Source organism: Ovis canadensis, chromosome 8, assembly GCF_042477335.2.
Source record: "Ovis canadensis isolate MfBH-ARS-UI-01 breed Bighorn chromosome 8, ARS-UI_OviCan_v2, whole genome shotgun sequence".
Classification (NCBI taxonomy): Eukaryota; Metazoa; Chordata; class Mammalia; order Artiodactyla; family Bovidae; genus Ovis; species Ovis canadensis.
This window is the reverse complement of record NC_091252.1, coordinates 94,452,098-94,475,713: the sequence shown is the minus strand read 5'-3', so window position 1 is coordinate 94,475,713 and position 23,616 is coordinate 94,452,098. Positions and strand designations below refer to the sequence as shown.

General features: G+C 47.0%; 1 protein-coding gene across 2 annotated transcripts in view; it reads left to right on the top strand.

The window, feature by feature from the left end:
- The window catches only part of EZR (ezrin), a 46,049-nt gene that overhangs the window by 4,791 nt on the left and 17,642 nt on the right, over positions 1-23,616 (top strand). For both annotated transcript variants that reach the window (XM_069598836.1, XM_069598837.1), the window contains exons 3-5: positions 19,863-19,946; positions 22,151-22,246; positions 23,082-23,356. In XM_069598836.1, the coding sequence (XP_069454937.1) occupies positions 19,863-19,946; positions 22,151-22,246; positions 23,082-23,356 (455 nt within the window). The remainder of the gene's footprint in view (positions 1-19,862; positions 19,947-22,150; positions 22,247-23,081; positions 23,357-23,616) is intronic.

Sequence of the window (23,616 nt, the reverse complement as noted above, 5' to 3'; positions counted from 1 at the left end):
GTGCTCAGGGCCGTGGCTCAGGAAGCCTGCTCCGTGTGCCCACGGTCGACTGAAGGTGACCCGCGGGCTCCTTCCCCTTCCTGCTTCCTCCCCGCTCCCCCACCCTCTTTCCTCGTTGTGACAGAGGACCCACGGGGCGGCAGGAAGGAAAGCCGCTGCAGTCAGGCTTAGGGATGAAAAGGCTGTTGTGTCAAGGCCAAGCTCTCAGCTGTTTTCTGAGAAGTTTAGCCCGAGCTGCCTTTCAGTGGCACCCGTGATGCCTTAGCCATTTAGCCCTGAAGTGCCGATATGGAAGTTTCTAATGTAAAAGTAGATCAACTCCCTTCAGTAGAAAAACTGAAAGTGTGTTTGGAATCCTGCCCTGTGCTAGAGTCGTCAGATAATTTCTGAGATGCCCTTGCCTCTTGACTCTGTAGTCTTTTCCATTAAGGATCTTAACAGGGTCAGAGTTTACTGAATATAGTGATACGTTTTCTACCTCCCTCATCCCCCCACCCCCCCCAACCGAGGACACGTGGAGTCACTTTTCTCTGTCTCCCCCCCTCGACCACACCCAGATGGAGAGTTAGGCAGCTGAGACTCTCCCACGTGTTGGTGAGACACGCGGGCTGGGCGTTGTCGTCTGTCTTGTCCCGGTGGAAGGCACAGGGAACGGTCTGTGCGCCCATCCCTTTGTCCAGCACTCGTTTACCATGCTGGCGTTGAGGCTGGTGAGCAGACGCAGAAACAGCCCCTGCTGCCGTGGATTTCCAGTCTAGTGGGAGGGACAGACAGTGGTCGTGGGGTAACTTGAGTGTGTGTGAAGGCGTGCCTGCAGGGGAGCCCTGGACTGGGGGTCAGGAGCAGCACTGCCTATGCTGAGAAGCTAGAGTGCAGGGTGTCCAGGTGGGGACACACCCGCCCGCGGAAACCACTTGCACCCAGGCCCTGCGGTGGGAAAGAGTAGGCGAGTGTAGGCTTCCAGGAGAAGGTCTGGAAATAGCCCCGTGGGGGCTTAACTCCAGGGAAACTCTGAAGGGTTTTGACTTGGAAGGAGGTGGCCTGGTCAGACCTGCCTTTAGGGTTAGGGTTAGGAATAGGGCTTCCCTGGTGGCTCAGACGGTAAAGTGGCTGCCTGCAATGCGGGAGATCCGGGTTAGATCCTTGGGTTGGGAAGATCCCCTGGAGAAGGAAATGGCAACCCACTCCAGTACTCTCGCCTGGAAAATTCCATGAACTGAGGAGCCTGGTGGGCTACAGTCCACGGGGTCACAAAGAGTCGGACACAACTGAGCACTTTCTTTCAGGTTAGTGTTAGAGTTAGGTTTAGTGTTAGAGTTAGGGTTGGAGGCGGGAGGCGCTGTGCTGAGAGGCAGTGGCCCCCAGGACCTGGTGGGGAGCACAGGATGAGTTTGGGAGCTCTTTGGGAGGTGACCTTGTTGGGGCTCGGTGATGGGCTGGTTGTGCTGGGCCAGAGGGCGCCAGCTCGCGCAACTGGGTGGATGGCGGTGCCATTCACGCCATCCTCCAAGATAAGGAGCCTGGAAAAGGATCGAGTGTGAGAGGGGAGGCCAAGAGTTTGGTGGGTACATGTTGTTAATAAATTTGCAACTGTGACTGATGAAAGAACTCACCTTCTTTCATGATTCTCACAGTGGCCCGCTGCCAAATATCTTGCAAATACCAGACTTCGCCAATGATAGTATTTTTGAATCTATATCAACTAAAGGTGGCCCAGCAGCTTTGAGGTTTCTCCTGAGTGTACATGCACACTGTAGACACACATTGTTAAAAGCGAGCGTTCATTTAGTACTGGACTGTCACTTCAGGGTGTTCGCCAATATCTGGACATGTGACGGTTCCTGGGCCCTCTGCTGAATCCCCATCTCTGGGGACAGGAGGACTGGACGTCTGTGCTTTAAATAAGTTCCCCAGATGGCTCCGATGCACTCCCAGAGTCTGGGAACCGATGGTTTCATAGGAAGAGGACAGTTTTTATATGTCCCTCTCCCTCGGGCCCCAGCAATGCGATGCGGCTGCCTTGGTGGGGCTGATTCTGGTGGTTGTGTGTGGGCAGCGATGGCCAGTGTAATCCCAGCGCCTCTGGCAGAGGCGCTCAGGGCGTGGATACACGGTCCCAGCTCCAGCGCCACGGGGGCCGACATTGGTGTTTGGAATGTGGCCAGGGTGGGAAAAGGGAGATCACTGGATGGGGCTGAGGCTGCAGAAAGGCAAGCCCAGCTATGGTGCAGAGCGTATCTCTGATTTGAAGTTCTCTCTGCAGGGAGTTCAATTGCAGAGCTTAATTTGGCAGTGACCAGCGAGCTTTCAAATTTTGGCTCTTTGTTTTTAAAGGAGAAAAGAGGCCAACATTTCCTATTAAATGGCTGGGAACAAAGAGATCTCATTCCTTTTTCCTCTTTTTTCTCCTATCCTTCCACACTGGCCTTTCCTTTTAATTACCATCCTAAATAATAGTATTGTAATTTCTAACAACATTTTGACTAATTTTACTAGTTCTTGCATTTTAGAAAAAGAAAGCAATATCACACTAGTTAATTAACATAATTCTTTACTTTTTTTAACTTAAACTTTGAGTCTGACACTGGGAATTCTTGGGATAATTCAGTACACCTCTTTCTTACAGTAATTAGACATTTCAATTCAAATCTGAAGTAGTAGGATTCAGTCTTTTTTTGAAAATTAGTGAATACATTTTGAATTATCCCTTATGTTTTATTTAACTTCAGTACTAACTACACTTGGGATTCAACTACTCAATTAGTTTTTAATTTCAGCGCTTTCTGTGCATCTGCCACCACTAATTAAATATGGAATATCTATTGAAGAGACCAGAAAGCTGCCTTATTTTGCTTCTAACATGCTATCTATGGCTTTTGACATAAAGAATAAAGATCTTATTCCAGACTTCTGTAAATAGTTTTCTTTTTTAAGAAAGAAAAATAAACATTGTGCTATGAGTTAGAGACTTTTGACTTAAGTGAAATACTTAAAATATATATTCTGTTAACATCTTATGGAGAAACCCAAATGAACTTTTTTGGCCAGCCCAGTATAATTAATGTACATAACTTTTCCAAATAAAATAAAGATGCAAAGAGCCGTAAAAATAGTTTTGTAATTTACTATTTACCTGTACTTTGGCAAGCCATTTAGTTTCTGTGAGGCTCTAATTTGTTCATCTGTAAAGTGAAAGTTAAAGAAAAAAAAATTAAGTGAAAAGAATGTTATGTAAAATAAACTGAGACAGGGGACTTCCCTGATGGTCCAGTGGCAGAGAACCGTTTTGCAGTGCAGGGTCACGAGTTTGATCCCTGGCCAGGGAACTAAGATCCCACATGCTATGGAGCAGCTAAGCCCATGCGCCACAACTAAGATCCGGTGCAACCAAGTACATTTTTTTAAGTTAAAAGAATAAAAGGTTTAAAAAATAAACTGAGACAAAGCTTTTATCTGTGAAATCCAAACAGTTTCTCTTCCAGTGTTGTAAACTTTAATTTCCTATGTATGCTTCTCCCTTGAAACATAATTTACAAACTTCCCAGTGTAACCTATAGTTAAAACTAAGGGCTTTTGTCCCTGGGTTGCTATAAACCAGGGTGAAATTTGTCAATAGATCTTCCAGGGAAAACAGCAATGTGAAACATTCGAGTTATTTAGTGAAAGGGAATACTCGCTCTTTTTCATCCTCTATGTCTTCTCATTGCCAGAATTCCCTTGTAAATCACATGGGTTCCTTCCTCATTTATTGAAGTCCTATTATATGCCCTTATGTGCTAGGTGTCGACTATAAAAATAAGAGGTTTTTGCCTTGAAGGGGAGTCCATTATGTAAACAATTGCAGTGCAGTATGGTGAGTATGGTAATAGAGATGCAGAATATTATATGCCCTGGAGAGCCTCCCAGCTGGGGGAGATGCCTCAAGTGGGTGTTGAGGGATGCATAGGAGTTCACCAGTGCCCAAAGGCAGAAGGGCATTTCAGGCACCAGCAGTGGTTGCTACTGTTTGCCTTGTTTTACGATTCACATTCCATCCTCCAAGCCTGTTTAAACACCCATGGATAAACAGTAATGCTGTTTCAAAGGAAATGGAAAAAAGTGTGTTATCATAATAATTATTTTTTTAACCTAATATACTTGAGAAAACAAACCTTGTAAGCAAAATGAAAAATTTCTGACCCTGACCGGACTTTTATTGATAAAGGATGAAACTTTATAATAAGCAGCATTAGACTTTGCTCTCCATTCTATTAGATTTGAAGTCACTACCCACAGCGTAATGTTCTTTTCTATTTTTGCCTGAGAGATGATCAATTTAAAACTGTCTATATAAAAAAATTGTCGTTTCAGGTATCGTAAACCATTGTTTCCACTTGGATGGGGTAGGGAAAGGCCTCCTCTGCCTGTGGGCTACCAGCTAGGATTGGTTTTTACAATTTGAAGGGTTTTTCCAAGCAGTAAGAACAATAATATACAACAGCCACCAAATAATGGCCCGCAAGGCCTGAAGTATTTACTGTCTGGCCCATTACTGAAAAAATTTGCCAATCCCTGCTTTAGGATAAAACTAATTGCTGAGCCTTTGGTGTAACTTCCTATCTACTTCATGACTAAGCTAATAGTGTATGGAGGCGGATCCACCCCATTGGTTCCAATTTTTAAAACTATTTTGTCAAAGTACAAAGAATCTGTTTCGTTAGCCAGCGTCCAGCGCATCGCAGGCCTGAGTTGGGCGTTTCCTGTGAGCTTCATCACCAGGGAGCGGGCATGGCTGGCGCTGTGGTACTGTTTTAAACAAGGCTGGTGTTCTGCGGATCTTGTTTCTCTAGGGAAGTGGTGGTATCCTGTGTCACATTTGCTCAGCCATTGTATAATGACAGGTTTCTGGCATATGCTAAAAGAAAGCAATTTGTACCCGATATTTGAGTTGGAAAGAGAGTGTTATATGAATGGGTTGCTTTTTTTCCATCACTGATCATTTAAAATTAACTATTGTCTACGTGTGAGTGTTTGAGTGAAGATGGTTTTATAATTTGATCCCTAGTTGGGAGCATTTTGGCTAAAGAAGAGCCCCTCCTCTTACTGTCCACCCCTTACTGCTTTGTTTACTTCAACTTATTTCTACGCAAAACGGCGACAGATAAACTTGTTTCTTTGCTTTCTGTCTTTCCTGGCCCCAAAGTGAGAAGCCAAGTGGTTTAGGGGTGGGGGCATCATTATCTGCTTCTGGAAGAGACGTTTAAGTGCTTGCTTCATTGGCAGATAGAGGGAAGAAGGGTCGGTGTGTAGGGAGCGTGCCTGCCGCTCATTGTCCCCAAGCCCTTCCTCCTCTCTGGGAATGAGGTCCCAGGACCTGCCTCGCACTGTGTAGCAGTGTCTCCTCTTTGTCACCACAGAGGACAGTGTATGTGGCCACTCCACTTGGAACTAGTGAATTCTGATCTGATTAAAAGCTTTCATACCTCATGGTGGGCATCCTTTTTTGTTTCCCTGACTTAAACAGCCTAATAATTCCATAGACTTTTTGCCTCCTTTATTCTCCTGTTCCCACAATGAATACCACCACAACCCTCCGGAAAATTCATCTGTCATTCAGCAAGTAGAGAAGCTACTGTATGCCGGGTTATTTCGGTCCTGGGAATATGTTGGTGAGCAGGATGGGGGGCAATGCCTGCTTTCAAGACCCTTACACTCTAGTGGAGAAAGATACCTGCTGTCTGGGGGTGATGGGAGCTGGGGTCCGCTCTCATCCTGGCTTTGCCAAGAGGTGCAGGTACTTGTACCCTTTTCACTGATTCTTTTCTTAGTTGAAGAGTTGAAACCCGGAGCGGAGTGACTTAGCCAGCAGCATGTGACATTTTTTTTTTGTTTTTTGGTAAATCACCGTTGCATTGGACCGTGAGCCAAGGTGACATTTCTCCAGGAACCTGTTTTCACAATAGGTTTGGTGATAAGTGCATAGTCATTTGCAATACCTGCTTGGATTCTTCCATCAGTTCTAAAGCATTTGTTTTAGTGAAATTTATACCTTCTGAATAATATTTTGCCTGTTGTACCATTACTACATCAATAGGTTTTTTTGGTAAAACAGGTTTTAGAAACATATCCAACGTTGTTCTTTAAGTTTTTAAAGAGAAAACTGAATCACAGATCACTTGGTAGAAGCTCAGAACGTAAGTTTTAAATTGGAACTGCCTCTTTATTTATAGAAATATATATTAGTATTCTCATCAAGCTGTTTCATTGCCTTGATTACATAATTATGGATGTTGCTTGTTGGGTGTTCAAGTATCTGCTTACATAATACATTGCTGTTTGGGTGGGACTCTTAAGTGGGACTTAGATAGGGAGATAGGGTGGGGAAAACCTGATGTTTATTAAGAAACTGGCCAAACAGGGCAGTTTGGAAATATAATAAAATGACAGAGTTGCAGAGGGCATTGTATGATTTGCATAAATTGACTGTAAAAAGATAGTTTTGAGGCAGTTCATTGGGGAGCCATTGAACATTGACTAAACTTTAATAAGTGCTAAGTCGCTCAGTCGTATCTGACTCTTTGCGACCCCATGGACTGTAGCTCGCCAGGCTCCTCTGCCCATGGGATTCTCCAGACAGGAATACTGGAGTGGGTTGCCATTTCCTTCTCCAGGGGATCTTCCTGACCCAGGGATCAAACCTGCATCTCTTACGTATCCTTCATTGGCAGGCAGGTTCTTTACCACTAGCACCACCTAAGGAATAGTTTTTAATTGTGGGCTATGATGGGACATGGTGGTTTTGTATTTGTGTATGCTTATATATATGTATCTAAGCTTAAAATGGGCTTCCCTGGTGGCTCAGAGGTTAAAGCGTCTGCCTGGAATGCGGGAGACCCGGGTTCTATCCCTGGGTCGGGAAGATCCCCTGGAGAAGGAAATAGCAACCCACTCCAGTACTCTTGCCTGGAAAATCCCAGGGAGGGAGAAGCCTGGTAGGCTACAGTCCATGGGGTCGCAAAGAGTCGGACACAACTGAGCGACTTCACTTTCACTTTTCAAGCTTAAAATATATTTAAAGTCCATTAGGGCTACATACTGAAGTTTTTACAAGTGAAGTGATATACAATGGTCTTAAAATGTACCAGCAAAAAAAAAAATTTTTTTAAGTGGTAGAGTGGATGAGTCAGGAGTCTTGGAGCTTTTGTGAATGTTTTCAGTTTTCCAAAATAAAAAGATTGGTTTTTGTTGTTGTTTTTTTTTAAAGTATGTTGTAGGGGCAGAAGGGAAAGATGCCATCGCTTTTTCAAATCAGCAAATCCCCCCAGGATCTGGACCCCCAGAGGAGAACCGCAGTTCTTAGCCCTTTGGTGCTCTGACGAGATGGGGGACTGACTTAACCCCACCTGGGTCCTCTCGCCCTCCACACACCTTTTGTTAAAGGAGACTCAGGTCAGAATTGCAGTGACTTGGAAACACACAGAACTGTCTGTTCCCAGTTGGTTCCTCTATGACTCTGTATTCCCACGATTTTTTTTTTCCTTGGTGGGGGAAGGGGTGACCCAACTAGAAATAGGTCATTGTCTCAATAGCTGCATTCTCAGAAGCTGAAAATTGGAAGTGAGCACACGAGGGTGGGGCATTACTTAGTGGAATCTTGAGCAGCCATTTGAAGAGATGAGTGTGCAGTCTGTGCTGGGACTGGGGGTGGGGTGGGAGGAGGTGAGACCCGAAGGAAATGAGGCAGCGGGGGAGCTGCAGGGGCTGGTGGGCGGGGTTGAGAAGCAGCCTCCGGGTCTCCTCACTCCCGTCCAGGAACCGCCTACAGAATTATAATCCCGCTCCAGATGTAACATAGTTGATTGTGACAAAGTATAAATTGAAGAGATTATTTTTTTATAAACTTCCTGTAATTTCAGAAACAAAGTGATTTAAAAGCACAAGTTCAACTGAAGTTGGTTTACTCAGCAGATTTTGTTTGCTGATTTTATTTTTATTTGTTTAGCTTGGATTAAAAAAAAACAACCATTGGTTGGGGTCTGTTTTTGAAAGACGGTAGAAGTAAAGACTTCTTGGTCAAGTTCAAGTACACCTTATCAAAGCTCCTTACAGGAGAAATACTGTTTAACACTGTTCCCAGTGTAGAAGTTAGTAATAACACCGCAGCACATGTGACCTTAACTAGGCGCAACGATCTATTTAAGAAATAGTACAAGGTTTTAGCGTGGGTTATTTCATATGCCCTTCGCTAAAACATCAGGTTAGCAAAGGAATTACGTTGTTTTGACAGTTTCATTCTTTGACAAGCTTTCCCCGCCACTGGATTAGAAAACTGTTCACAAACTTCTAAATTTGCTAAGAAAACAGTGCACTCGAGGTGGAATGAGGTTTAGTTGATAGGCCTTTAATTTCCTGTGTTTTATGAGCCTGGAATTAAACACCATTGTAACATGTGATAGCCCTTTTGGCTCTGTCCCTTACTTTGCATTCTTTTATGGGATCCTAAGTTTGTGGATATGATTAACCTCCCTTTTCAGTGAACTAAATCAGTGCTGAAATCGTTTGACACACCTAGTAAAGCTGAAATGACGTATATCACAGAATCAAGAACCCACAGCCCAGTAGATACAGAGAAAGTGACCTCGAATGGTAATCTGTTTCACCTGCCCGGAGCGGGGAGAACGAGGTGGGTATAGATCGTTTGTGTTTCTAGGAAGATACAAGTTTCTTTTGCAAAAGGTAAACTTTCTCTCTGTTTTTAGCCCTTCCTATGGAAAGTGGTGTCCATGTGTCTAGTTTGAAATGTACACACAGGGTGTATGTGATTCCCAGTGTAGAGGAAGTCAGTTCCTGTTCACAGACGCTCCCGATAAAAGATCGTAAAAACCAAGAGCCAGCAGGTATCAGGGATATTATTTTCACGTGCCATGGGCAGGTAGGGAAATCCCACCAGGTTACCCCACAGTGGAGACCTGGAACTTGGATGAGAGGGAGGATGCTTGCGTTTGTCAGGGGGCTGGCAAGTGGTTTCTCACGGCCTCAGGTTCCTCCTTCCAAAGGCAGTGCCTCGGCTGGTGAACTGCAGGGAGGGTGTAGCACTGACTGTTTCCAAAACCCCGGTTTTAAAGTAGAGGAGGGGACTGACCCTCCTTTTTAGTGGGACACTCAGAAAGTTCCCTTCCAGCTCTAAGGTCAGGATTTTCTCTAGTTATGAGCACAGGCAGGACTGGTTTGTCCGCTTTTTGTATTGTTAGGCAGCCTTAGCTGACAGGAAGTGGGTCTCGGGGCAGGAAGTGGCCTACTTTCAGAGGAAAAGGAGCTCTTTAGAAAGACTCAGGATTTCACTTCATGTTCTTGAAATTTATACATACAGTGGATAAAATTTATAAATACGATGGGTCTTAGTGGATCTGAGCTCTTTTTTCCTGTCTGTATCATCTGTCCATAGACTTTACAGACTTCGCACCCTGGAATTTGGAAATAACAAACTTTTCAAAATTTTAAAATCAGTGAAGATACAGCTTTAGGACTAACATTTTAAGAGCTATACAACTATAAATATTTTTAATAGGTAAGGAAATTTCTAGGCCTCAGTTTCTCAACCTTTGAAAGAAGGTATTCAGGCTAACTTTTACCTAAATACCCATTTAGAGTCATCCTACGAAACAGTTACCCCTCCTCGCTACTTTGTGGCTTCGCTGATAGCTCAGTTGGTAAAGAATCCACCTGCAACGCAGGAGACCCGGTTCTATTCCTGGGCCGGGGAGGTCCCCTGGAGAAGGGACAGGCTACCCTCTCCAGTATTCTTGGGCTTCCCTGGTGGCTCAGCTGGTAAAGAATCCACCTGCAATGCGGGAGACCTGGGTTCGATCCCTGAGTTGGGAAGATCCCGTGGAGAAGGGAAGGGCTACCCACTCCAGTATTAGGCCTAGAAAATTCCATGGACTGTATAGTCCATGGGGTCACAAAGAGTCGTACATGACTGAGCGACTTTCACTTTTCTTTCCTCCCTGTTCTAACCGTTCTACTTAGAGCATAAATACATTTACGTAACGTAAATAGGAGCTAAAATATGGTGTAATGTAGATATCTGAAACAAGCTATAGGGAAATTCCAAGACCCAGCTTTCTTGTTTCACTCGGACCTGTTATTATCCATAGCATGTTAAGAATTTAGCTTTTTCCCTGTAAGCTTTAGCCCAAAGGTGGTGGAGGAGAGCAGTTTGGAAATGAGAGGTATGTGGTGTGGGTTTTCATGATCCACTCCAAGTTCCCAATACTCCTTAAAGTGATAAAAATTCTCTGTAACGTAAGGTAGGTGCCCACCCCAGGGCATCTTGACCCTCTGAAGATGGGAACCAAGAAGCTCTCCCTATCGTTGCTTGGTAATAGAGTCACACGGGCTCATTTGACGCTGAACTCTCCAGATCTGACTTGACTTTTCATCATTGTGCGCGTGTGTGCTAATTCGCTTCAGTCGTGTCCCTATGGACTGTAGCCCACCAGGCTTCTCTGTCCATAGGATTCTCCAGGCAAGAATCCTGGAGTGGGTTGCCATGCCCTCCTCCAGGGGATCTTCCAGGAAACCAGAGGCAGCCAACACAGGCATCCCCCTGTCCTTGCAGTCCCAGGAATAGCGCCTATCCGTGAATCAGGAAGCGAGGTCAGCACTGTGACCTCCTCAGGAGTTGTCACGAGTGGGCTCTTGTAGCCCTAAAGTTGGATGGTTTTATTATTCCTATTACTAGGCAATAAGAGGCTGCTATATTATCCTGGTATTGTACAATTCTACGAAAACTTGAATAGAATGCGAGTTTGTGTCTGTCCTACCCATGTGTCTCAGCTGGGTTGTTGTACCTCAGACCAGTTGATGGTGTGTGGAATTCTTACTGCATTGCCTGGCAGTTTGTGGTCTGATAATTCCATAGACTTTTTTTGTTTTACAAGATTTGTGGAGCTAGAAGGCCAGTTTTCTTCGGCATCTGGAAATTTTTCCTAAGCCTAACAAGCTGGTTTCTTCACCTTGACTCTTTCTTCTTTAACCTTGAAAAAGAAGACAGGAGATAACGACTGGGTACAAGTGGCACAGTGGTAATCTGTCTGGCAATGTGGGAGATGCAGGAGACAGGGGTTCAGTCCCTGGGTTGGGAAAGGTCCCCTAGAGAAGGAAATGGCAACCCACTCCAGGATTCTTGCCTGGAAAATTCCATGGGCAGAGGAGCCTGGTGGGCTGCAGTTCATGGGGTTGAAAGAGTCTGACGTGACTGGGCACAAGCACACACACATAATTTATCTTGAGTTTAAAAGGAAGGAGTAATAGTAAAAATTATCACCCACTGGCGGTCAGGTTTGCCATGGGGCTATATTATTATTAGTAAGATGTATTCAGCCGTTCTTCACACCTGCTCTAAAGGTCAGTAAACCACATGAAGTCTGGTGCTAAGAGCTCGAGCTTACACGCGTGCCTCTGGAATTTCTGGTCCAGCTTGCCTTCAGGTGCATGGTGACATTAGCCTCTGCTGTTGGTGGCAGCAGTTTAGAGCGACCCCTGCCTCTGGACTGACAGTGTAGTTGATGTCTCTGCCACTGTAGTCAGTATCAGTTTACTGCGGACATTACTCCGTTTAATGAAAACTTGTGTTTTAAGGCCACGTTTCTGTTTTACTCGTCTTCTCTCTGTACAGTGTTTTCATTTTTTTTGACATACTGGTTTTTGTTTTGAGCTCTCTATGCTTACAAGAATGGTGTACCGCATAGGCGTTTTCTCAACTGCCTTTCATGAACAGAACACTGCTGCTAAGTCGCTTCAGTTGTGTCCGATTCTGTGCGACCCCATAGACAGCAGCCCACCAGGCTTCCCCATCCCTGGGATTCTCCAGGCAAGAACACTGGACACTTCTAAAAATCTGTATGCTTATTAGAAATTATAGCGATGTAAAGTGTGGTCATCGGATTTTTAATGGCAACTATTTTGTAGAATTTTGTTCATAATAAAGTGTTACTGGGGGCAGCACTGAACATCTAAGACAACCACTTCATTTTATAGAAACAAAGTTATCTGTAATATATCAGCTATTACCTCGACTATCTGAGGAGGATTAGTGATGTGGGCTAAACAACAAAAGATCACTTGGCCTTTGGGGCTTTCTGGCTTTGCTTTCTAAGTTGGCTGAATTCGACCTGTTGGTAGAAACAGGTCTGCAATTCTACACTCAGCTGATTCCTTAATCAGGTTTGCTGAGCTCATGGTAATGATTTACAGAGGGTAGTTACCTGTTAGCCAGCATTTGTAAATGGCCACTGTGTGTCATAGCTAATGCTGGGACTTCACTGAGTTGGAGTATTGTTCAGAGAGATTGATTTTTATCTTAAAGGAGATCAGGCTGCAAAGAGGACTAGAACAGGGATTCCTCTGAGGAGACAGCCTCATTAAGAAAACCTGCCTGTGTGAGTTCAGGTCTAGTACTGAACGAAAGCCTAGTCGAGAGTATTTTCCTGTGGTGGAGGATCAGTAGTAGCCATGAATACATTAAGCTTGGGGGCGTCTCTGGCTGACCAGTGGGTGACACTTCCAGTGGTGGGTGGGGTGCAGGGTGAGAGGAGATGGATCCCTCCTGCTCAGGGTGCAGAGCAGAAGCAATGTTGTAGCAAATTCAGTGAAGACTTTTGAAAGTGGTCTATATCCTCTCCAGTGAAAAAAGTTATAAGGAAACAAAACTGGGGTGGGGGGAGCCCTTAATCTTGCCAACTGGGGTCGGGGGAGCTGTTAATCTTGCCAAAAGAAGCTGGGGCTCATTCATGTTCAGAGTGTTAGCCAGGCCTCTTTCTCCAGAGCCGGGCTGCCTGGGTGTGGCCTCTCTCGTGAGTGGGGAAGAGCCGGGCCCACCCAGCCTCCTGAGTCAGCACCTCTGGGCCCAGGGCCCAGGAAGCTGTCTCGACAAGCTCTCCAGGTTAACTCTGCGGTGCGTTCGAGAACCCCTGGCGGAGCATGGGGCCCTTGGGGGAGCAGCTGCGCTCCTGCCTCCTCTGTGCCCAGGAAGTTTGGGGGTGACTCCACAAAAGGAAAATACAGAGGTAGTGTTGAGTTAAAAAAAGATATTGGGCACTTTATTGAATGCTGGCGATGGTGTGCTGTACACCATCGGAGTTAAATGCAAAACAGGACTGTTGCTGCTGAAAATTTAGAGAAAGAACTTGAGTTGCTTGGGAGACCCCTGAACAAGAGAGCCTGGGTTCTCCCCTCAGCCCATGGGAGGGCTGCTCCCTCTGCCCACCCGCTCCTTGTCTGTAAAGGGAAGGGGCTCACAGGCCTGGTGGCCTTCAGCGCCAGGGCGCCCCGGGGTGGACAGGAGTCAGTGCTTGGCACTGACTTTGCTTGGCAAGCTGGCACCTTCTTCCTGAGAACACAGCGTATTTTTATTTACAACTTAAATGACACAGTACACTTAAATTGCATTTTGGTTTTAAAAAAATGCATTTTCTTTCATCTTCGCCCCTAAATTTTTTTTTATCCATTTGAATACCACATTGACCATAGTCTAGTTCAAATGACTCGTTTTCCAGCTGTTTCATATTTATCATCACCAAAGAACATGGCAAGTAATAAGGAAGGTCTGCAACCCAAAATATCCACCAGCAGCGAATAGGCAGACGAAAGTGATCCAGGTAGCGGAATATTACTCAGTAGTGAAAAAGGGGGAGTGCTCATACATGATACAAGGGACAAGTCTTGAAAATGTCAAGTGACAAAAGCAAGACCCCAAAGGCCACATGGTAAAGTGATTCTGCTATGTGAAGTGTCCAAAACAGAGAAGTCTGTGGGGACAGAAAGTAGACTCTTGGTTGCCAGGGCTGGGAGGAAGGAGTAATGGGAGTGAGTGCCAGCGGGCATGGCATTTCTTTCTGGGGTGATGAAATGTTTCTAAAATTAGTGGGTTGGTTGCATAACTGTGAGAAGTTACTAAAAACCACTGAAGTGCACATTTTAAATGGTGAGTTTTATGGGATGTAAGTTATATTCTAACAAAGCTGTTGTAGACTAATGATTCAAGGATGAAAAACCAAAATACCATATCGTCTCAGTAATTATTCAGTACGTGAACCAAAATAGCACCTGAAGTTTGAAGATTTTACAGTTTGTTTCAGTTGTAAAGCTTTTTTCTTCATCACACTCCTGGGCTTTCATTCTCCCATTTGTGGGAGAAATTTTACCGGACAACTTCCTGTCAGAGCCTTTCTAAGCATTTGAAGGTTCTTATCCAAATATTTGAAAACTGTGGAAGCTGCTGAAGTGGCACTTTGGAAGAGGGTGGGGATGTTGGAAACAGCGCTGACATTTTAAATGATCATGAAAGGTCAGGCTCTCGGCGTAATCCTGGTGGTGCTTAGATAGTTGTGCTCACACTAATTTTGAGTAAATGCAGGTGTGATAATATAGGGATTAATCTGTTATTGCTGAGTCCACTGCCTGCAGTCCAAACATTCAAATGTTACTATTTGAATTTCCCTTTTTGAGTGGGTTTCCTGATTCCTCCGAGTATATAGTAAAATCACTGCAAACTTGCTTCCCCTGCAGTATTCTGGCTTCTAAATCACCTAAACCGGGTTCGTCTATTAAGATGTAAAGCAGCTGCTTGTTTGTGGAAGAACCGGTCTTGAAATTCTCCCTCCTGTCTTGGTCTTCAGTACAGTGTGAATTTATTTTGTAAAAAGTGTGGCAGGAGAGGTTATCTTTCTTACACTGAGTTTAAAGTAGTTCAGCAGGAAGTAGACATTTCTCAAAGGAAAAATTGCAAGACTAGATTTCCTTACCAAAGTGAGGAGAGATTAGTGAGGGAGGTAATTTGACAGCCAGAAATTCAGCTTACACGTATACGGGTTACAAGTAAAATAATAGTATTTTATCGTCAACTCTCTCTTCCGTATCTCAGACTCTTAGAAGGCATTTTAGATACCACTTTGATAAAATTACACTGAGAAGGCTCAAAAATCATGTTTTCCAAAGTATATTCGGAAAAGTGCTGCTTTTTTGCGATACTCCGTGGGGGGAAAAAAAATCTCTGTAGTCAGAAGAATCTGGGAAACCTCAACTTAAGGCCCAATTTGCATGAATACCGCACACCCTTAAAGCCTTTTGATTAACTAAACAAAGAAAACAGAAACCGAGACCCTCAAGCTGTGTGACCTCAGAATACTGCCTCCCCACCCCCTAGGCCTTTTCCCCTCTCGAGGTTCAGGTAGTTGTGCAGAAAGTGCCAGCCACGGGGTGGATGGCGCAGTGTCGGAAGCCCCTCCTGTCATTAAGCTGTAGAATGCAGACTTGGAAGATCCCTTACAGATAAGTCTTTCCATCTTACGACGGACCAAGCTGGGAATGCCTCCCCCACACTGAGGGCTGGGACCGCGGGGGCCCGGGCGGGAGGGGGCCCGGGCTCAGAGGCCGGTCCTGCTGTCCGTCTGCCTTGTGTTTGAGTGTCCATCTGCCGGACAGAATGAGCCAAGGGGACGGGAGGTTTATTTCATTTTAAGAGGGTGAGTTGTTATTCCGAGTCTATTTTAAAAACCAGATTGGGGTTTAACACCTTTAATTCCTTATTGGGAAAAGAGCTGTCGGTTGCATTGGAGCAACAGAACCTGTACTGTATCGTGCGTCTGGTTGGAGAGGAGCATCTCCCTCTTTGCGCATGTGGAAACAGGTGTGAACTTCTTCTTTGTCCATGAAAACAGTCCCCCAGCCGGCTCGTGATTCTCACGTGAATTTCCCACCCCTCTGCGCGCCTAGCCAGAGGAGGAGCCAAGGTGCATGTGTGCTCAGCCCTGTTCATTTCTTTGCACCCTGTGGACCGTAGCCCATCAGGCTCCTCTGCCCATGGGATTCTCCAGGCAAGAATACTGGAGTGGGTTGCCATTTCCTCCTCCAGGGGATCTTCCCCACTCAGGGACTCAAACCCAGGTCTCCTGTGTTGGCAGGCAGATCCTTTACCACTGAGCCACCTGGGAAGCCCCTAAAACACATAATTTTACTCTAAAATTCTGACCTAGTATACAGCTGGTTAAAAAAGCCTCACTGTTGTAGAGTGCTAATATGATTCCCATATTGAAACTTACTAATGAATTCCCATTATAAATAGTGGAGTGTGGTTAGGTCTGGTTCCTTTAGCTTCATCTCATTATTGTAGAGTGCTAATGTGACTCCCATATTGAAACTTACTTATGAATTCCCATTATAGTTAGTGAAGTGTGGTTATGTCTGGTTCCTTTAGATTCTGACATTTTAGAAATCTAACTGCATCTTCATGCCATAGCTTCACATGGAGGAACGATTGAAGGAGCAACATGAATTATTTATCATCTACGCCAGCCACGCGGTTCTTTGTGTGTCTGTAAGGGGTGAGCGTACCTGGGCAAAATTACACTTTTATCACTGTTGCCCCCTTCAGACACAGCAGAATGTTAGAAAGGGTTTCAGCCTGGGGAAAAAACACTGCCCTTTTAGGGGTAGATTTTAAATGACTAACTGCACACTCCCACTGCACATTCCTATGGGATTTTGCTGCCTGCAGAGAATATTGCTTTGAATAAAAGTGTGTGATCTGGGGGAGAATAGAAAGGCAGTAAAGATGGCAAAACACAATGGTTTTCTCCAGTCTTTGTGAGTCTTCTGGGTTTGCATGGTGATGCATTTAAGCCCTGGACCTCCAGCTTCTCGTGGGACCGTTCTCACTTTTGTAACGTGAAGCATGTAATCCCACTGTATTTCTGTGGCACCACTACAAACACAAGAGCTCGCTTTTTCCAGGTTACACTTAAAGCAACTGATTGTATCAGGGAAACTGGACAGGATAATAAACAGGAGAGTTGGGATGCCTAAGCCCAATTTCTTTAAAACAACAACAACCCTGGGTAAGTGGCCAAAACATGCAGATGAATGGCCCCCATCTTCTGAATAAATGTGTCACTTTAAACTGAAAGTTCATGCTTTATTGTGACAGATGTGTAAAGTAACACTCTGCTGATGGAGGCAGCCATGCTGTGGTCCTCAGTTTCCCCAGAGGGTGCGCGTGCAGGTGTGTGGGTGGGTGTGTGTTGTGAATACTTCTAGAGGATTGGGGTGGGGGGATGCCTGTGTTTAGTGGGTGGGCTCAGGGATGCTGAACATCCCGTAGTCCTTGAGCTGGTCTTGCAGAAGGAAAGCTTGGACTGCCCAGAGGAACATGAGCCCCAGCCCCTGTGAGGGGCGTGAGGAGGCTGGGGACCTGTCGAGGCACACACGTCCGGTCCTGCAGGGCAGCTTGGGCTCATTCTCGTGGGGTTCACCCGAGTGTTTGGCTCTCATGAGTTTTCCCGTCTTGACCTTGGTCTCAAGATGGTTGACTGTGCGCCGTTAGTGAAACACACATATACTGATCACAGTTACCTTGAGTTTGTGCTCTTGGGGGTTGTCTGAAAATGTTAGTGCCTCCCTGAATTTGAACTGGGGCCAGTTAGCTGTTCCTTCTGACAGGGCTGGTGGGGAGACGCCTGCCTCCCACTGCTGGGCCCGGCCCGGCCCGTGGTCAGAAGAGCCTGGCCGCTCTCTGGCTCGCCAGCTGTGTTCCAGGTCCTACGCCAGATTGCATGATCACCAGCGTGCTGGGCTCGGGAAAGTTCCTAGAAAGATCAGGCCAGGTGACACTTGGCACAACGTCCCGCTGGAGCTGCTGAGGGTGATTTTAAGTCCCTGTGGTGGCAGGGGCAGTTTTTGCAGGTTGCACAGACCCTCCTGATAACACTTAATTTTTGAGAAGTTCGTTTTCTATGTACTACTGGCTTGTCACATCTTAACCTTAGTAAAACTATTCATTTTGCGGGTTATTTTTCAAAGAGTTGTGTGAACTTTGAGTCAAATGTGAACCTGCTCAGAAACTTAAATAGCTCTTCCCACCGCCCCCACTAAAGTCCTGTTAATAAGTTTGCAAAATGGTTAAAAATGGTGTGTTGATCACTTTTTTGTGTTAATTATTAGCATTGGTCTTAGGAGGTGACTTTTTTTTCTCTTCCTCGGATTTAGAGGTGATCAAGGTTTAGAAGTTAAGAGTCTGAAGTGTGAGCCTCTGGTCATTTGTTCATCTCAACCAGGGTAGAAGCTTTGTCTTCATTGTCTGGCCCACCTTGTCTGGTCGTTCAGTTTCCGAGTCAGTAAATAATAGAGAAAAGCCTGTTTGAGGTTCAGCGTTTGTCAGCCCCCATCTCCCCACTGTAGTCTCATGTGTGGCATCCATTGCAGGCTTCTAAGTGTAACCTGGAGCTGCGTTTGTTCCAGAATGTCTGCGTTTGGGGCTGCTTTTCCCACCTCTCATATGTGCCCTTGGAACCATAATTGAGAGAGACTTCGCTGTATTTTGTGCTTCGTAACAGCCGTTTCATGACTTCTTTAAAATATTGCTGTCAGGAAAAGGAAGAAACTTAGGCTTTATGCTTTGATAAAGACTCTAAAATGTGCCTAGTCTTGCTTCTTGGTAAACTTCATTTCTTGAATGTGTAGACTTGAGATCGGGGAGGAAACTTTCTAAAACCTAGGCCGTTGTATCTTCCCTGCTCTCTGTTATGTTGGGCAGAGACCCTTTAAGACAGACTGGATGTATGTATCCATCATCACAGTTTTGAGCATTAGGGAAAAAATGATGTAGACAAAAATTAGTCTTTACGACTTCAAGTCTATATATCCAGCCAGGGCCTGACACACATTCAGAACTTACATCAGGAGGCTAAATAATACAGTTAATCTGTGTCCTTGTTACATTTCCATCTGAGTGGGAAGAGTTTGGAAAAGGTGCTGGCACCCCACTCAAGTACTCTTGCCTGGAAAATCCTATGGATGGAGGCGCCTGGTAGGCTACAGTCCGTAGGGTCGCTAGGAGTCGGACACGACTGAGCAACTTCACTTTCACTTTTCACTTTCATGCATTGGAGAAGGCAGCGGCACCCACTCCAGCGTTCTTGCCTGGAGAATCCAGGGACGGGGGAGCCTGGTGGGCTGCCGTCTGTGGGGTCGCACACAGTCGGACACGACTGAAGCGACTCAGCAGCAGCAGCTGTTTCTGTATTACACTTGGAAAATGATGAGAAGCAGACATTTCTTAAGCACCATAGTTGCTGTGATACTTTCCTCCGGGGCTGTGATATAAAGTAGCTAGATTTGTATGTTTTTCTTATGCTAGTGACTTCCGGGTTTTTTCAAGTGATAGATTTGAAAATTGCCTGTAAGTAAATGTTTTTAAACCACCAACTGTATGGCAGTTTCGATGACATTTTTTCCAGCCTTCCCATCAGTCTTCCTGTCCTAGTAATGCTTCCGTGTTTTTCCTGCCTTCATAATTATCCTTTGGATTCTTACGTGGCACTCTGTCCTCCTGGGTGTGTCTTCAGCCGTTCACCCACCTCCCTTCACTGTTGAGGAGGTCTCCAAGTTGCTGTACAGAGCCTTCTCTCCTATTATCTGCAGACTTGGTGTGGGTTCCCCGGGGGCGGCTCCCCGCCTGTGGGCTTTCATGGACCTGTTGTAGGGGTCAGAATGTGGGATGGTGTGTGTGTGCAAAGTGTGTTAACAGTCATCAAAGTATCTTTGTAGAAAAACAGCTTAGACCTAAGTGTCAGTGTGCTTTTTTTAAAGCCACAAGGACACACATTTGAATCCAAGCTGCGTATGTGTGCAGAGCTGGGTGTGTGTGTGTGGTGACAGATGTGAGCTCAGATGTGGTGGCTGGGTGTGTGTGTGGTGACAGACATGAGTTCAGGTGTGGAGGAGGAACACTCTTGCCATGTTGCTTGGGACCTTTGGATTTCGGTGGAAGACTCGGGCTATGTCTACAAGAACACCCGGTTAAGCGTGATGTGTATTTTTTTCAGATCAATGTCCGAGTGACCACCATGGATGCGGAGCTGGAGTTCGCCATCCAGCCAAACACCACAGGAAAGCAGCTTTTTGATCAGGTTGGTCTCTGTGCACTTCAGAGGGTTCCCAGTTAGAAAAGAGCATCTGAATCCCTTTGTTGGCTGAGCACAGTCATCACCTCCATCTGCAGCTTGCTCCTCTTGATGGAGCTGACCGTTTATTTGCCACCTGCCAGCGGGACCCATACTCTCCAGGGGTGCCCCCTGTCCACAGCCCCCGAGGAGAGGGGACCCCAGGGCCTGAGCCAGGGCCTCACCTGCGAGCCCTGCCTGCCACCTCTCCCACGGGGGTCTCCACAGTCCCCCTGGCTATTCCCTGCCACCTGGTGCAGGGTGGGGGACAGGGCACAGTGAGGAGCCAGGCTGGCATCTCCTGGCTCTCCCTGCAGCCACAGCATCCCGAGCCCCTTGGGTGCCAGCACACACCCCTCCCTTTACCAAGAGCAGCAAACCACCATGAGGGCCATGATAATTCTTCCACAGAATAGTTCCCGAGCTTTAGGCAGAGCGAGACCTACTTTTCTGGGCTCCATAGATTCTGTGCTGGGACTGAGGGAGGGCCCAGTAGGGTGACAGGGCTGGGTTGGGGGTGTGCATTCCCGGCCAGCTGCTCCAATGGCAGCCTTCTGAGAGGCCCTGCCGGTGGCCAGGCGCTGCTTCACACCCCAGCACTGACCTGGAAAGGGGAGCGGTGTTTTGGCAAATGTAGAAGCTGGAGGTGACTCACCCGGGTCCGGTGGAGTCTCCCTTTCATCATCCCTGAATTTCCCCGAGCCAGTGAGCAGGTCCACCCAGGGGCTCCGTCAGGCACAGGGCCAGGACGTTGAGTGGACAGGACGTGGCTTCCCGCGGGTCAGACCTAGGCCGAGACTGCAGTTGGTGGATGGAGCGGAAGGGCTGGCGGGGAGCGGGGATGGCTGGGCCATGTGGGGCTTTTTCTGGCGGCCTTGAAGCCATTCAGCGAGGAAGACGGGGCAGGTTTCCTATCCAGACGTTGAGGTGGAGGGAGGTTTGGCTTGTGGGGAGTGAGAAACTAGCAGCGGGGGGGTTGGAGGAAACCTGGTCTGGGAACCTGCCTCCTGCACTTACTACCATGGAAACCAGACCTGAGGCTTCACCCGAGACTCGGGGGTAAACCCTGATGGGAGTCAACACGGCCCTCGTGTCTTTCACGATGAGGAGTCCTGGGTAGAGACCTTCCACACACCTTTTCTGAGTGTGTGGAGGGAGCAAATGAGTGGGTCTGTCCCTGGCCCAGCAGTGAACAGCCACCAGCAAGCATCCGCACCCTTCTGCCAAAGCCAGGCAGAAGCAGGCTAAGGGCAGACTTCGGTATTGATACGGATTTTTCGCTTCCAGTGCGTACAGTCCTTTTTCAAGTTTGATAGAAGTCATACGTTTGAAGAATGGTAACCTTTCTATATTCAAGGCTTAACATTACGTGTTATAGAATTTCTACAGCGAAATCCTAGAACTCGGTTTTGATGATATTCAGCAAGTGTCCACAGCAAATTGCTTTTTGGCTTCAAGGCACAAAAATAACCAACGTGGAACTCTCTCTCTAACCGGCCACGGGAGACTTTTCCCTAGTACTAGAGAGAATTTAAAACGGAAACTCTCCCTATGACCTGGGCTGAATTCTCCCTTCCTGTATCAGAATTTCACATTTCTAGGGGAGGTTAGAGTCACCCCTTGGCGCGTGTGAAGCTGAGCACCCCCTCGTCCCTGGAAGCTTGCTGCCTCTGCATGTGGGCACCCCTGGTGGGAACAGCCACACCTGCGGCACACACACCTTTGCTGGTGACCCTGGGTTGTCTCTGTGTGCCCCCTGCAGCCCACCTGGCTGTCTTTACTCAGGAAACTGTGATGGGGGCCAGAGCAGTAAGGGTGACATTATAAGCTTTGTTATCCCTAACACTGCTGAAACGTGTATTAAAGCAAGTGTTTCAAGGACTTCCCTGGCGGTCCAGTGGTTAGGACTCGGGACTTTCACTGCTCTCGGCCCAGGTTCGATTCCTGGTCAGGGAACTAGGAGCCCAGACACCATGTGGCCTAAAAACAAAAAAGACTGGATGGCTGGTGTCTGTTGGTAACAGGCCGCGTAGGGAAGGCTGCCCGGTGTGACAAAGCCAGTGCCTCGCTCTCGTGGAGGGTCTGCTGCACCCCGTGGCGGGGCTCCCTGGGGCCAGTGCCCCTCCAGAGAGCTCCTCATGACAGTTCCAACCCCCATCCCTTTCCTACAGGTGGTTAAGACCATCGGCCTTAGGGAAGTGTGGTACTTTGGCCTCCAGTATGTGGATAACAAAGGATTTCCTACGTGGTTGAAACTTGATAAAAAGGTAAGTCAGAGTTAACTATTTACAGGCTATTAATTGGGTTTGGTCTGCTCTGTTGACGTTGAAACTCTGTCTTTTGTTTTCTGTTCCTTTCTATTTGTGTAAAAGTTTTTATAGACAGAAAGGTTGCTGGTTTCAGGTAAACGGGGATAGTGGCTGGAAATTAGACCCTGGTCTTTCTCCTTACTGGAGTACGTGATGCATAATCGCTTAGGTTTTAGTTGACCTTAGTTTTGTTGTTGTTTTTTTTTTTTCTCCCTAATGAGACTGTTAATCTTAAAAACCATGAGTCATCCAGTGTTTTGTAAGTCTTGTTACTGCTTTGTTCGGGCCTGTGATAAGAGTTCCTTCCAACTCTACAGTCTGGATAATTCCATTAACAATTACAAAGAAAAGCAGTAAGCTGTGTCTTTTCTCCAGACCGTTTCTCCCTTTTCTCCAAGTCCGCTTTCCTCCCGTATTACTGTACCTAGCAGGAGGGCAGTTGGAGGCACGCAAGAGCTGGGGGGAGGCCGTGAAGAGTTAGTGAGAGCGAGGCCGTGGTCCTGGGCTGGCCTGGCCCTATGGACAGAGGCCGGATTCACAGGTCACTTGGACAGGCCCCGGAGTTACAGCATCGCCACCCCAGAAAACCAGGGCTGGGGCTCTTGTGAGGGTGTCACAGGATTCTCACCTGCCTTCTGTCTTCCATGCTAAAAAGGTGACTTTCAGAGTCACCATTACCTTCTGAAAACCGGCCTGCCGGACCCTTTGAGCCAGTGGTTCAGCTTGTGCCGGGCTGGCGGGTCTCTGTCTGTGGGTGGACCTTGCAATGAGTGTCTGGCTTCCCCCGACCCAGGTGTCTGCCCAGGAGGTCAGGAAGGAGAGCCCGCTGCAGTTCAAGTTCCGGGCCAAGTTCTACCCCGAGGACGTGGCTGAGGAGCTCATCCAGGACATCACGCAGAAGCTCTTCTTCCTGCAAGTGAAGGAGGGCATCCTCAGCGACGAGATCTACTGCCCGCCTGAGACCGCCGTGCTCCTGGGCTCCTACGCCGTGCAGGCCAAGTTCGGTGACTACAACAAGGAGCTGCACAAGGCCGGGTACCTTGGCTCCGAGCGGCTCATCCCCCAGAGGTCAGCCGGCGGGCCTTGAGGGCGGCAGGTTGGGGTCAGCGAGCAGGGCTGGTGCAGGGTGGGTTCTCTGCAAGGCCTGCAGCGCAGCACTCCCCCAGGCCCTGATCCCCTCCGCCCGCCCGCCCGCCCCTGAACGGGGCCTGCGGTAGAGACACTCAGCAGGGCAGGGCCGGCCTCACAGGCGTGACGTGGCTTCTTGGCTCTCCCTGGTGGATGATAAGTTGGCCCCTGTTAAATCTTTTATTTACTAGTGGTCACAT